Here is a 14,969-nt window from a genome sequence, read left to right as displayed (position 1 = left end):
AGGTTTTCCTGAAAAACCAAGGGAAATATTCTGTGAGCCTGAGAGGGGTGCCCCTGGAACTTCACTACGTTTTATGGTTGTTCGGCTTGCCCCTGTATCAAGTAAAAATTTTCTATCTTGGCCTAATAGTTCACTGTGTACATAAGGTCCTTCTTGATCTATAGGGACCTCGATAAGGGGTAAGCCAACTTCCCTCTCTAGGCTGTTTCATGAGTATCGTTGATAATCAGGATAGTCATACTGTGCAGTCTGGTACATCTGTCGTGTCGTTGTTGGTGTAGCAGCAATAGGCTGCGGTGGTGGAGCTGGCATAGACTGTTGCGGAGCTGGCATGGCCTGTGCATGCTGCGGAGCTCCTTGTTGGTTCTGATCCTGTCTAAGTGGTCGTGGTCTTTCTTTTGTATTACCTATGGCGATATTATGTTTTAAAACTGGACAATCGTGTACATAATGACCTGGCTGTTTACAATAGTTGCATGTCCCTTTTACAGAAACTGCTGAAACACTGGACTGTGTCATACCCTTTTTATGACCGTCAGCTGGAACTGTCTGGGAAACTAGCATTTTCATTTTCGTGTCTTTCATGCGTCTTTGTTCATGTTCTTGTTCCTCTCTAATTCTATTGTGATGGTACTGTAGCATTTGTAACATTTGTGACGGAGTGTTACCTTGCCAGGTACTCTCGAATTTCAATACTCTATTCTTAACTTGGGGCAGGGCATTTTCAACTAATTTTGTCACAAACAGATGTGGATACGATTCGCTACTTGCTTTTATTCCACTATTTATACCAAAACATTTTTCGAATCGGGCATAAAAATCACTAGTGTCTTCATCTTGCTTTTGTTTACAGGCTGAGATTGCACCCCAGTCTTCCTTTTTCGTAGTTAATAAACGTGGTAGTACCTGTACTAGTAAACCTGGTAGTATTTTGGTCTTCTCCCCAAGCCCTAGACCTGGACCTCGAGCTGTTTCTTCGTTTTCTAATGCTGTCCAATCTATCTTTTGGTCTCCCACCTCCCAATCCTTTTCTTTCAGTTTTTCATAAATGCCCGCAGGCATTAATACCTTTAATATTTTCATAATGTCGGGATAGGTATACTCTCCCATGAGCAACATGTCTTTAATTTCACGGTGGAAACCCGCTGGGTCTTTGTCATGACTGGGTACCACTTTCTTCATTTCTAATAGTTCCATTTTAGATATGGGTGTGTATACAAACACACGTTTAAACTGGTTGTCATCCCCTTTTATCGGGTGCACTTCGCGTAAGGGATTCTGTCTATCCATATAATACGTCGTTCTTTCCTTGATGGGCAGTGAGACATGTTCGGGGCATACAAAAAGAATATACTGCTTTCTGGATTCTAGTATTTCTCTAATTAACTCAGTACCTGAACCTCTCCATTTATTCGTGAGTAATTCAGTCAATATATCAGGTAAGGGACCAGGATCGGAGTGTTGGCTTTTATATAATGTAAGGAGTTGTTGAATCATGTAGATACCAGCTAAACGCTGTTCATCTGGGTTGAGGTTCAAAAACGTGTGTGCTAGTGTATCATCACTATATTTTCCGGGACTGTCAACCCAGTGAACGGCTGACCTGGCTAATTCTTGTTCGTCCATAGAATCGAGTATATGATAACCCCTTCGTTCTCGGAGTAATTTGTCAGCGGCTTGGAACGAATGTTCGGGGGACCTTATATTTATTATAGGTGTTTGGAAATTTCTGTTATTATCTGGACGTATCGGGCGTATCGGATCAGTAAAGCATCTAGTATTATTGCAAGATCTTCCTCTACCTACATAGGCCATTGTTTCTAACTGTCCTGTGGGCAGTTCTAATTCTTCCTCCTCTTCGGTTTGTTCATGCTGGTCTACTGCTAATCTTTCTTCGTGTATTCGTTCTACTTCTTTGCGGATTTTTCGGCACATAGCTATTATACTTAATCGTTTATCATGTCTCCCTTCTGATATATTCCGACTCCATGTGGTAAGAATTTGCATTTCTTCCGGATTTACCCCTGGTCGGTCTTGATTTCTGACCACACAATTTATGAGGAAACGTAACAGTTCTCCCTGTATCTCCACTTTCTGGTACTCCATGGCTCTATTAATACTTTCAGAATCTCGCCCTGACTGGACAAAATGATATATATTTTCTAAATGTGTAGTCATTCCTGGTAGCCTCCCTAAATATATTGCAGCTCGTCGGATACGTAATGATGCCAGCAGCATTTCATCCTTTTTGCCGGGCACAGGATCATATCTACAATCTATTAGAAGTTCCTTAAGCGTGTCGGGAGTTACTAGTTTGGGCGTACGTTGGTGAGCTAATTCTTGAAAGGAAAGTTTATTTACTCTGGGTGGCGTGGAAAAAATGTTTGTTGTACCTCCTGTAGCACCGCCTGGGGTGCTGGGTGTGAAAGGATTAGTTGAACGTGATATAGCAACCATAGGTGTGGGTACAGCTGTAGAAACAGATGTGCTTGCCGGAACTTGTGTCGGAATTTGTTGTTGCGGAGGTACAGACGGAGGGTCTTGGCGTTGAACCCCCTCGGCAGGCGGTCTATGTGGTGCAGTATTAGCATACTCGGGAGCTGCGTCGTCTAAATAAGAGGAAAGGAAAACATCTTCTGCGGTTCTGGGATGCCCTTTGGGATGTGCTTTTATCGGAAACAATGGGGGTGGCAAGTCTTTGGGTATCTCCAGAGTAGCCTTAGGTAACCCTTCGGCCAGAAGAGGATACATACCATTCATAAGGGCATTTCTTTGTCTGTCTACTTGTTCTGCTTTTGCTCGGGTACCTTCTTCAATTAATAGATTCTCTCGGACTTTATCTGAATTCTCCTTACTCTTCTCTTCCTGTCTACGTGCTTTTTCTGTACGTCTATACGATTCTTTACGCCATAATTCAATGGCATCTTTCTGTGACTGTCTAGCTTTCTTTTTCCATAATTCTTCCTCTACTTTCATGATGCAATCTGCATCCCAGGTCCCAGTTGCGGGCCACCTCTGACTTTCTGGTAATTCCTTGGTGTAGTCTACCCATAAATCAAGAAATAATATGGCGTCTAGGCCATGTTTATGATACATGAAGTACCCTGGAGTGTCCCTAGGAGGAATGGGAACAGCTTCTTCGAGTACCCCTTTTCTAGTTTTGATCTGTCTTAATTTCGAAAAGAGCGGCATATTGAGAACTGATCTGATACCTAATTTTGAACACGTTTAATACAACAAAACACAATAATGAACAGTCATTCACACCACAATATGCAGAACGTATTTAAAACATTTAACATTTAATATTTAATGAACAACAATGATGGCCATTTAGGGATCTAGTCACTAAGCATAATACTCGACACTAGCTAGGTAATTCTGAATTATATACTAGACATACTTGATATACTGCTGAACAGTACAGATACACTGCTGAAACAGTGCAGACCGGATTTGTGTACCCAAACCCGTCTTGACCGGCACAACCTATGTGCACGTCAGAACGCCTCCCCGATAATGGTACTCACCGGGTAGCTCGGAACGGAAGGCCTCGGAACTGAACTGAACTGGACTCGGACTCGGACCGGACTGGACTCGACTCGAAACTTCGGGACTTCGGAACCTGGTGGGCCTCTGTATACCTCGGATCTTGCTCTCTCAGCTAGGCTCTGGTCGGGATACTTCGCACTTCTCACCGCCTCGTCTGGGTGTTGATCGCAGCCTCAGTTACCCCCGCTCGGCAGGAGGGAGATACAGGAAATCCTGTGGGTACGCGTTGTTGTCCGTCCAGCTGTGACAGGAGACCGGGCCTGCAACGCACCTCCGGCGCGTGAGATGAGAAAGTGTCCCTGTTCGGGCGCCATTTATGTGGTAAATAATTTAATTACCGGGACTTAATTTGATGCGGAAAATCTATAATAATAGCTCAGTAAAATAAGAGGCAGAATCCGTGGTATTAGAGGTTCAGAACGGGTTTTATTCCTATACAAAGGAACATAATTCGAATTATGGGCCTTCTATTCCATCACCACGAGAGTTCAGGAAGGAAGGAACAATACATTATTGACAGGTAATCATTTTTATAGAAAAGGCATTACAGTGAAACAGATACAGGAGGCGTAACAGTTGATATCAGAGATAAAAGCATACATACGTAACTAAAATGGGTGTAACTAGGCGTAACTAAAGAACGTCATTAGATGTGATGTCATAAATGGGTGGTTCCATGAAAGAATTTCGCAATGTCAGCAAAAATACTTGGCAGAGATGCGCGCGTAGCAGCATGACGTGTGATTGACGTGTAACTAGAGGGTGACTAGGGACTTGACATTTAGCTCTACATGTGGAGACAAAAGTCTGGGGTTATGTCAACCTAATCCCAAATCATATCTAATATCCTATGTTTAAAGAACTGTGTTATCCAAGAAGAGAGGTCTTTTAGGATAGAATCTTATTCTATACTGACTATACTGACTGTTAGTGCGTGTACAAGCGTCTAAGTGTCTACACTAGATGCGAGGGGGTAGGAATATTCCATGGTAACAGGGCTATGAATTACTTGCATGAGGGCAGCGAGGCCTGGCCCTTTGCACGGTAGCTGGAGGAATGTTTACCTAAACTACTAGACAGGAATGCATCAGATGAGGAGCGGAGCAGAGCAGATAATCTTGAAGGTGAAATACAGTTTTTGGCAGGCAGATAGGCCGACAGGCCGAGTCAGGCACCGTTAGCCGCGCAGGGAGTAGGACAAAGTTCATGGATACAGATGCGAGCTCAGACTGGAGCTTTCAGAGGCAGAAGGCAAGAAAAGGCTTAATGGCAGAATCAGGGCCTACTCGCCTGGACTGTAAAATGGGATAAGTGAACCATATAAAACCGGTGTCCTTTCATACTTAGGAATAGAATATCCGGCCCATTCATGGCGGATCTGAAAGAGGACATGTTGACGGTGGACGCACATGTGTTTGCGTCTTCATAACTGGAACTGGAGGAAACATACATGTACTTGTGATTTATACACGAAACCGTTGGGGTCCAAGATAGGGGACATGACCGACCATAAAAATCCATATTTCCACATGCTCATGAAATGTATCTATTGAATCCCTAGGCATGACAGGGATGAAAGTAGATCTTGGTTTAAACAAACTGGCATTAGTTTTGGGTCTGTCAGTTGCCTCTAAAATGGAAATTTGACTGCACTCTCCTGGTTGTGTTTTGTTTTCCCACGCCAAGTCCTGAAGATCACTTAAGGGTGGCATGTCTTCCGCAGTTAATTTATACGGGGATGAGGTTTGTACAAATTCTGTATCAGCTTCTTTTTGTGGTTCCTCATTAGTTCCGTCTTTGAGGAGATTATATTTTTTGAGTTTGAGTTTTCTGATTCCTTTGAATATATACATCCTGGTTGCTGCGTTATCAAACGTGCTTTCGGGACAGAAGGAGAGTCCAAACGAGAAAAGCATTTCTGCTCTGTTTAGATCTGTGTGTGCTAGGTTTGTTACTGTGACGTTGTTCATTTTGTTTGACTTCATATTTGACATTATCTGCGGTTCCATCGATGTGTGTAGTATCTTTTGTTCAGTTCTCCTTCGTTTGGCACGTCTCCGTTCGCGGCGTTTGGGGTACTGCTTTTCCTTGTATGTTTTGTTGTCGCTGGGATCGTAGTGTTTGTTTGCTCTCCTTCACTAAAAAATTACGTTCTTCTTCTATTGAGATGGTTGCTGGGACCCGTATGCCTCTCCTATTCCTGGTTTCTGCCTCAGTTTCACTTTCGATTGCTGAGCTCAGTTCTGAGGTGGAGGAGTCTACTTTTCTACCCCTCTTACTTCCAAGCTGTGTTTTGGAGGGGCCACTGTATTTGGATATCTTCATGGAGTCTTATTTTTTCGCAAATGTAAAGATACGTCCACATTCATAGTCGGCTTTATCTCAGTGTTATTTGTATGTTTTGCGTTCTCTTATCTCTTCCTCTTCTTTTTTGAGGCGTTTTGTCTTCTCCTCTTTTAGTTTTGTTTCCTCGTCACTGTGTCCCATCTCACCAATTTCTTCATTGAGGGCTTCTATTTGTTCTTGTAACGTGAGCCTATCTGATTCTGCATATTTGACCAGTATAGTTACTAATCTTCTGGACGATTCCAAATTTGTTTCTGCCCACTCTTTCATCATTCTTGGGTATGGTGTCTCATAGTTCGGCGCTTTTAGGATTCTTAATCCTTGTGGTATTCTCCCAATGTCGAGATATCGTTTGAGAGACTTCCCCTCCCACCACTTACTCTGTTAATTTTTCATCAACTTTTCCAGTGCTTTATATTTGTCCCTAAGACTTGTGTTTCTTACTCCTACTGCTGCATTCTGGACTAGTGAGTCTGCGTTGGGTTTACACATATCATTAAACATTTACGCTGCTTTTCAATGCTTGCCAAATATAACCAAGAACTGAATGACATATAGAGATGGAATCGAGGGCTGTAAGAAACTGAGGCTAAGCCTGCAAGTTCTTATGTTATTCGAATGGAAGATAGGCCTTAAAAACTGGACCTTAGACCCCATCTTCATACCCCTATAAAATGTAGCCTATGTTTTCATAGGTGAACACAGATGTTTGGTAGGTAGGTCCCAAAGAGGTTTTTATGAAAGTTATATATCGTTGTCAAAGTCTGGCAGAACATGTTCAGAAACTTCATGTATCACAGTAATTAGATTGAGACTGCACTGGAAAACAGGTGTGAATGGCTCTCCTCAAAGAACAAATGGATTTTAGGAGCGGTTGGCAAGATGACCGATCTTGGAGAGAAGATACCTTGAAATATAAGGGAAGGAGAGTGTAGAGCTACACCAGTAACACTCCACAAATGTCTGGTTGGAACTCAGAGTTGTAATGTAATAACAAACAGGGTTCCAGTGTCCATCTTGCCTTTGGATCCAGCCTGACTAGGAGAAGGCCACCAATCAGTCACCCCAGGAGGTGACCTTGGCCCACTATAAGTGAGTTGGATTTCCCCTTGTGGGAAAGGGACTTCTCTCAGCACTATGCCAGCTCCTGGATAGGGGAAATGAGATCCACACAGTGGCGGGAGCCCAACATTGCCAGAAGACTCCAAGAAAAGACCCTTTTGGGATATTTTTGTCCCAAGAAAAACAAAGTGCTGAAAAGGTGGGATAGACGGGATCTATTGTGACAACCGGTTATGGCCTCCAGCAAACTATGCTGCGGTATAACAATTTCTTGGTGTTCCTACCCTCAAAGAATCACAATGAAAGTGAACTTAGAAGACGATCAGGGGATGCCTGCTGTTGACTGCCGGGAGAGGACTATTACCTTGGAACCTAGTCGCTCCTTTCCCCATGCCATGGAAGTTCTTCTCTACTGGCTTCCTGCAGTCACAGGGAGGTAAAGGACAAGAAGGGCATCTTTGGTCAAGAACCAGCAGGCCAATGAACTGTGAATGCAAAATCCCTGGCTGATGAGAGCGACTTAACTAGTCTTCCACTGCTATCTGTGCCCTGTTATTTTGGAAGCTGTCCATAAAAGTTTGGGTTTTAGGCATGACTAAGAACAACTTGTGCAACCTCCCAATAAGTTAATGGGTCGCCAACCCAGGCTCTACCCTAGGTCCTTGGCTCCCATCCTGCCGCACACATGAGACGTTATGGAATGTTGGTCCATGCCCCTTAGCGAGTTCCCGGACTAGTTTAGGTAACACACTCACTTTGAAACTCCCTCTGCGCCTGAGGGGGAAGGGACCTGCTGGGTGGAACGATGGGAACCCTATGATTAGCGCCCCTACCTGGGGCAAACACTCATACTGACATGCAGGAATCTCCGCTACTGTCATGGGATGCTTAATCGACGCCTGCGGGTGGGCGTTCCTGGGTGCCCCTCCCAATTAGGTTCTCCCTCCCCGAAATTGCCACGGTCCCTTCTGCCGAGACCACACTGGTGCAGAAGCCCTCTTTTCTGCGACATTTGACTGCACCCTAAGATGGGGGGGGGGGAAGGCAGATCTAGCCTACTGTGACTCCACTGTTTAAGTTTGTCACTTATCTATGTTGCGCTGCCATGTGCGCAACATAACTGCTACCGGACGGTCAATAAAGATATGTATACACACGTACACACGTACACACGCACGTACACGTACACACACACGTACACACACACGTACACACACACACACACACACACACACACACACACACACACACACACACACACACACACACACACACACACACACACACACACACACACACACACACACACACACACACACACACACACACACACACACACACACACACACACACACACACACACACACACACACACACACACACACAGGAATTGCTGGTCTGAAACCTCAGAAAAGATTATGGAAGTTTAGAAGCAATTTAGTGTATTATTCTGTGAGGTAGCTAGCCCTGTCCCTTTCCTACTGGCTTGTATGGCAAAGAGAAAATAGTCTGTAAATGTTTTTTGTTTTGGTGCAAGGGTGACACTTGTCAATGCACATAGACTAACACTGACCTATCTTCCTAGTGGGTGTCCCATTTCCTCATCAATTATCTCCTCATTTAAAGTTGATACTTTTGTCATTTTTGCTAAAGTAGTTTGATAAATTCCAAGTTCGAATTCTTGACTGTAATTTTTTTGTGCTGCTTAAAAACTTCACGCACATGTCTCCAGGAAAGCCAACTGCTGCTGAACCATAGTCAGAGTTTCTCATTGACACTCGCTAACCTAACAAGACACTGGATTACTAACTTTGTGGGAATTCAGACCTTCCCTCGCTGTGAATAATCTACAACCTGTACAATGCACATGGAAGAGTTTCATCTCACTTTTAGCCATTCCTGAAATTTATGTGGGATGATCTTGCTAATGCTTTCTCTGGCTGAAGCAAAATGACGGATGGAGAAGAGCCAACAACTGTAGATGGGACTGAGCCCCTCGAGGGGCCTGCATCTGCTGGTGATGGATGCTGCAGCAGACGGGCAGACCTTAGCCCTGCAACTTGTCTGAGTTATAACATCAACTTTTTCTGTAGCAGATTGCTCATGCCGGAGGGCACCGTCCTATTGCCTTGGCAACCCGGGACTTGTACTGCGATTAGGTGCTGCAGGCAAGCAGGCGCAGTGAACTATGGAGGGTGACCCAGCTTGCACTCCGGGGTCAGACGGGACTAGATGGCCTCTATCCCCAAGACCAAATTGCACTATGAGTGTGTATATGGTCCTACCCCCAATCTCAGAGAACAAAAGGTGGTCGTAATACAACCCTTTGGGGTAACTGGGGCGGCATAGTGGGGAGAGGAGTCATCACTGTGATTGAGGGAACCTTCTTGTAGCAAAGGATTGTAAGGCCTGGTGGCTGGCTGGAAGACTGCAGAGGGCTGGTCCTCTGGGCCCACAGCCTTACAATCTCTGGGGAGGACTCCCACCGTGTATAAGACTAACCAGTTCCGGATGATTTGGTGAGCCAATTACCGAGCGGCTGGGAATCTCCACTTCCCTTCGCTCACTGCTCTCCCTGCTCTTTCTTTACACCGAACTGGAGGAGGCTCTTCCTCTCTCAATCCAGCATTCTGCAGGCAATCTGGGAAACCACACCCAGCGGCAGAAACTCAGCAGAGCAAAATAGATAAATATACCAGGTTGGTGACAGGGACATAGAGCTTTGGGGGTGGAGGGACCAAGATTGGCCTCCTCTGGCAGGAATTGAGAAGAGCGCACTGGGTTACGGAGGCTGAAATTAGGATCTCTACAGCAGAGGATCAGATACAAGCTCTGCGTACAGATGTCACACAGTTGAAGGACATAGCCGCCCACCTTGAGCTAAGAGTGGAGGACGCTGAAGGCAGGTCCTGAAGGAACAACTTCTAATTTGTAAGGGTGGAGGAACACCTGGAGGGGTCAGGTGAGGAAAATTTATTAACTGTTTGGTTGGCAGCAAAGCCCCTCCTAGCCCCTAGAATAGGCCACTTTCTGAAATATGCAGACAGGGATACAATTCTTCAATTCTCTTGCGTCAAGCCAGACCACACCTTAAGCTTCACATAGATCAATATCTTTCCAGATTTTAAAATGCAAGTGACCCAACTGAGCTCCTTCAAGGAAGCTAAACAGAAACTGAAATCAATGCAATTGAACTACATGCTTCTATATCCAGCAAAACTGAAGGTCATTCATGATGGTAAGGCACATTTCTGTGAGAAGCTGCAGGGGTATGGGGACTGGCTCAAGAGCTGTAAGCCGGGGGGCGGGGTGGGACGGAAAACAGTGGATTGCTGATCAGAAGGCTCGTCTGGCCTGTGCAATGCCCCTCACACCCACTTCCACACACACAAAAGAAGAAATCAAGGGACTTGTCAGCAGGAGCTGAGGCCCAAGGCTGGTGGGACTGTCCACCAAGAGGAGTAGACACCACCCACTAATGTAGACAACAGCAGTAACTAAAGTTTGAAGGCATCTGGGCACTCGTCTGGTGCACACTGCCAGAGAATGCCAACCCCGACTTGTAGCTGATATCCTATTAGGGGGATCTTCTAAAACACTGAACTGATTGCTTGGTTGGCACTACTTTTCCTCTGATACTTTATGCTCAGAACAATCTTCTTTCCAGAAAACCTCTAATATGTTTAAGAGGTTGGTTAGGGGGACAGATGCGTCAGTTAAGGAATGTGTAAGGGGGGAGGGAGTGCGAGGGTTTGAGACATGAACAGGTTGTGTCAGTACACATCAAAGAAAGATCCCCACATGATATCAAATCAGGCGATATTTAGTATCATAACTTGGAATTTTAACAACCTCAACAACATGATCAAGCGAGAGGCTGTATTTCAATACCTTAAGAGATGCCCACTACAGGTTGCATTCTTACAACAAACATTTGCTGGGCACTCAGTGTAGATTTGTGGACCATCACGGATAACTAAAATTTTACTCACCCCGTTTGTGGCATGTAGTGCTGTAGAGTCACATGCTGTGCATACTTCCGCCATCTTGTGCTGGGCTCGGACGTGTACAACTCATTCTTCAAAGTAAGTCTTTGAGTCACGGGCCCTAGTGACTCCACCTATTCGCAGTATTACGCATGGGCATTGGCTCCATTATAAGTACAGTTTTTTCCCGCACGGAGGGCGAAAGCAAAGATGGAGCGTAAAACGTGGTAAAGATTCCCATGCAAAGTATTAAAGATAACAAAAGGAAAAATATTTGCACTGAACGTCAGGTGGCCGGGGAGGAGGGTGGGTGTAACGATCAATGGTTCTGTTCCGCAGGAGCGCCAGGAATCCTGAAGAGAAGTCCTCAGTCGTCCCCCACGCCCCTTCTGCTCTATCAAACTCTAGAGCTAGGAGGGACGCTAGGGAAAACAGGGAAACAAAACAAGGGTAGGCAGGGGAAAAAAGGCAGGTCGTGTGGTGGACAACTTCTGGGTAACAGGCAGGCCTTCACAGCTGTAAAACAAAAAACGCTTCGTTAATGTGCATTAATTACCCTTACTGTCTAACCTTGTGCGAGTGGAAAGACACCTACCACGCTATCTTGACTCTGGGAACTCTCAGCACGTATCTTATCGTAGATGCTAGGAACCCTATGTGAATACACAAGTGTTACCACCAACAATCAATCCCTCTCTAGACCATAATTCTCTAACTGTAAGTGTTGCGCTTACCCCTATCTTCTAACGAGTAGGAGTAGGCGGAATGCTAGTTTCTTTGTTTGTCTACTGATCGTCTGAGGTGAATACGTCACCGAAGAGCTGCAGGGAATATGAGTGGAAAAGAATGTAAGGGATATACATGAACAACCCCCTCCCAATTAGACCCGTGCAATGACTAATGTTTACCGTGTTTGTTGGGGAAGTACTACTGTAACCTACGACAGAACTCAAAGGTCCACGCCAGTTTCTCCTACCTAATAGTGGTAATGAAATATAAACGGAACTGAAGAAATCCAAGAAAACAATATCCCTCTGGCCAGAATAGTCAGAGAGGCTCCTTAACCGCAGGATTAGTTTAGGAAACACACAAAGTCCACAACAGTGAGCTGAATAGAGAACAGCCCCGTGAGTAGCACCAAGCTACTAACACCGAGGCCTTACTTGGAACCAGAGGCTTCTGGACGGTAGACGACTTCAGCAGGTAAACGGACCAGCGCACGACTATCGTTGCTGCCCCAATGAATACTGGAAATCCAACCACCGCCACACAAGGAACAGCACGGCAGCTCGTACTGTTCGCTACACAGCGAACACTGAACCGGAAACAGGAAACACGCCAAAACAGGAAGTCAGGCAATACAACGAAGGACGGAAACGGGCTAACAGCTAGAACGCTAAGCAGCGTTAGAAACCCTCAGTGCTCCTTAAATACCTTCCGCATCTCCAGGCATGACCGCGGGGCATGACAGCGGGCGCTTGTGAATCTACAGCACTACATGCCAAAAACAGATGGTTACAAAGTTAAGTAACATCTCCAGTTCGTGGAATGTGTGGTTGTATATACAAATGCTGTGCATAGACTGAAGCAGTCCTCCTTAAAGTGGTAGCTAAGCCTAAGGATGCTGTAGAAGATTGGAAATGCATATGGCCTGGCAAACCCTGGTTTGTCTGGCCAGGACATTCATGCAGTAGTGTTCAGTAAAAGTATGAGGGGTGGACCAAGTAGCTGCTTTACTCGTGTTTGTGCCGTACCATACAATAGCTATCTGTACACTACCCATCCACATCCGAGACCACTTTGGCGGTCCCCATTGCCGCAGGCAAGTCAGACAAGTGAGCGCGGTGCTCACGTCATCCCCTCAGTTAGTGGTATATTACCCTTGAAAACCATGAGTAGAATGAGGTCTGGGTGGGACAGAAGGGTTCTTTTAGCTTTGGCATAACAGGTCTGTATGCATTTGACCAACCAACGTGCAATACCTGCCTTGGGAATAGAACGCCCCTTGTGTGGCTTGGGCTAGGCTTGGAGTAGGACACAAAATGTGGTTGTGTCCTACGGAAAGATTTTGTTCTGTCAATGTAGTTCATTAGCACTCTCTTGACATCTAGAGTATGTCGAGTGAGCTCCGCTATACACTCTGGGTGCGGAAAAAAGACTGGGAGCTCAATAGCTAGTTAATGTGAAGACGAGACTACCTTAGGACGGAATCTTGGATTGGTATTGAGGATCACCCTATCGTTATGGGCCTGGAAGAAAGTTTCTTCCAAGGTAGTAACGTGTATTTCGCTAAACTGTCTGAGGCAAGTGATGGCTACAAGGAAAGCTACCTTCTAGGAGAGAAATTTCAGTGGGCAAGAGTGACGGGAATCAAATGGAGGGCCCATGAATCTTATAAGAACTATGTTAAGGTTCCACACAGGAGCAGGAGGTGTCCATGGTGGGATAACCCATTTGAGGCCTTCCATAAAAGCTTCAATGACTGGGATTCTGAAGAGTGAAGCATGCTGCAGATGCTGCAAGTAAGCACCTACAGCAGCCAGATCTAACCGAATGGCAGTGCAGACGTCCCCCTGACTTCTGCAGGTAGAGTAGGTAGCAGGCAATAACTTGCACCGATGCTGAGAGAGGATATGTTTGAGAAGACAGTAGCGAAGAAAGCGATCCATTTAGCTGCGTAGCAGGCCCTTGTAGAGGGTTTGCATTCTTCTTTGAGAATAGACATACACTTCTCCAAAAGGTTGAGGTAACCAAGCTCTAAGACCTCAGGAGCCAGATTGCAAGGTTGAGTTGTTGGGGGTTGGGATGTCTGGAGAGTACTGTGGTTCTATGTGAGAAGTTCCAGCCTGTTGGGGAGCTTCTTGTGCAGAAGTGGAGCGTTCTAGTATGTGATGTGCCCAGGTTGATGCCACTAGCATGATAGAGAGGGATGTCTATCTCAGCCTCCAGACCACAAATGGTATGAGTGGGAGAGACTGAAAAGCATTGGCAAATACCTCTGACCAGTTCCTCTATAGTGAATTGCCCATGGACTGTGAGTTTAACAGTCCGACGGTGAAGTGTGGGCATATTGCATTTTCTATGGTGGTGAAAAGGCCTATTTGGGGGAAACCCAAACGCAGGAAGTACGGGAGTAGGACCTGGGGTGGAGTTCCCATTCGTGGACTTGTTGATGCGTCCTGATAAGCAGGTCTGCCAAATTGTTGTCCACCCTATGAATGTGCTGGATGAGCTGATGTACTTTGTGATGTATTGCCCACCACCAGACGCTCTGGGCAACACTGGACAGTTGCAGCGAGTGTGTGCCCCCTTGTTTTTGTAAATAACACATGGCAGTCATGTTGTCTGTGCATGTCAGTACTATTTTGTCCTGTATGAATGTATGAAATGCCCGGCGAGCAAGGTGCATAGCCAGCAGCTCCAGGTGGTTGCTGTGGAAGGATTCTTGGGCAGACTCCCAACAGTAAGGTGAGCGAGATGCATGCCCCAGCTGGTGAGTGAGGCATCCGTGGTGATGGACTCTTGCGGAACTGGGTTGAGAAAGGGCCGCCCCTGCAATAGGCGGTTTTGTGTTCCACCACTGCAGAGAGTGATGTGTGCAGCCCCAAACCAACACAAGATCCTCTAGATGACCCTTTGCTTGAGACCATAGTGCCACTAAGCACTACTGTAATGGGCGCCTATGTCTTGTAGTTCCTATAAACCTCAGCTGTGGCGGATAATTCCCTTCCCACTTCAGACTTCTCTGAAGAAATGGGAGTAGGAGTCTCTGAGAAAAGCATGACTGAACTACTCAGATTTGACTGTAAAATAAGTACCCAACCAACGTTGGTGGCACCATGTCGTGTAGTTCCTATAAATCTATATAGAATCTGCATGTTTAGACAACATATACTGTAGGATTGGAGTCAGATTGATTCTAGACACCCCTACCGAATATGTTAGCCTGTATGCCAGCTAGCTCACAGTGCCACTAGAAACTCCTCTTACCCAGGAGAGGATAGTTCTTGGCAACTATTGAAC

The 14,969-nt window shown here is 45.6% G+C and overlaps 1 protein-coding gene across 3 annotated transcripts in view; it reads right to left on the bottom strand.

Annotated features, from left to right (window-relative positions):
* The window catches only part of TRAPPC10 (trafficking protein particle complex subunit 10), a 584,087-nt gene that overhangs the window by 442,102 nt on the left and 127,016 nt on the right, over positions 1-14,969 (bottom strand). The window contains exon 1 of one of the 3 annotated variants that reach the window (XM_085620789.1): positions 10,953-11,099. The exons of the other annotated variants lie outside the window; for them this stretch is intronic. Coding sequence (XP_085476915.1) covers positions 10,953-10,966 — 14 coding nt within the window. The 5' untranslated portion in view covers positions 10,967-11,099. Of the gene's footprint in view, positions 1-10,952; positions 11,100-14,969 lie in introns of those variants that run through there. 3 annotated transcript variants of the gene reach the window in all.

The sequence above is a fragment of the Triturus cristatus genome, chromosome 8 (genome assembly GCF_964204655.1).
Source record: "Triturus cristatus chromosome 8, aTriCri1.1, whole genome shotgun sequence".
Lineage (NCBI taxonomy): Eukaryota > Metazoa > Chordata > Amphibia > Caudata > Salamandridae > Triturus > Triturus cristatus.
Note: the sequence above shows the minus strand (reverse complement) of the source record. Positions and strands in the feature narration are given on the sequence as shown.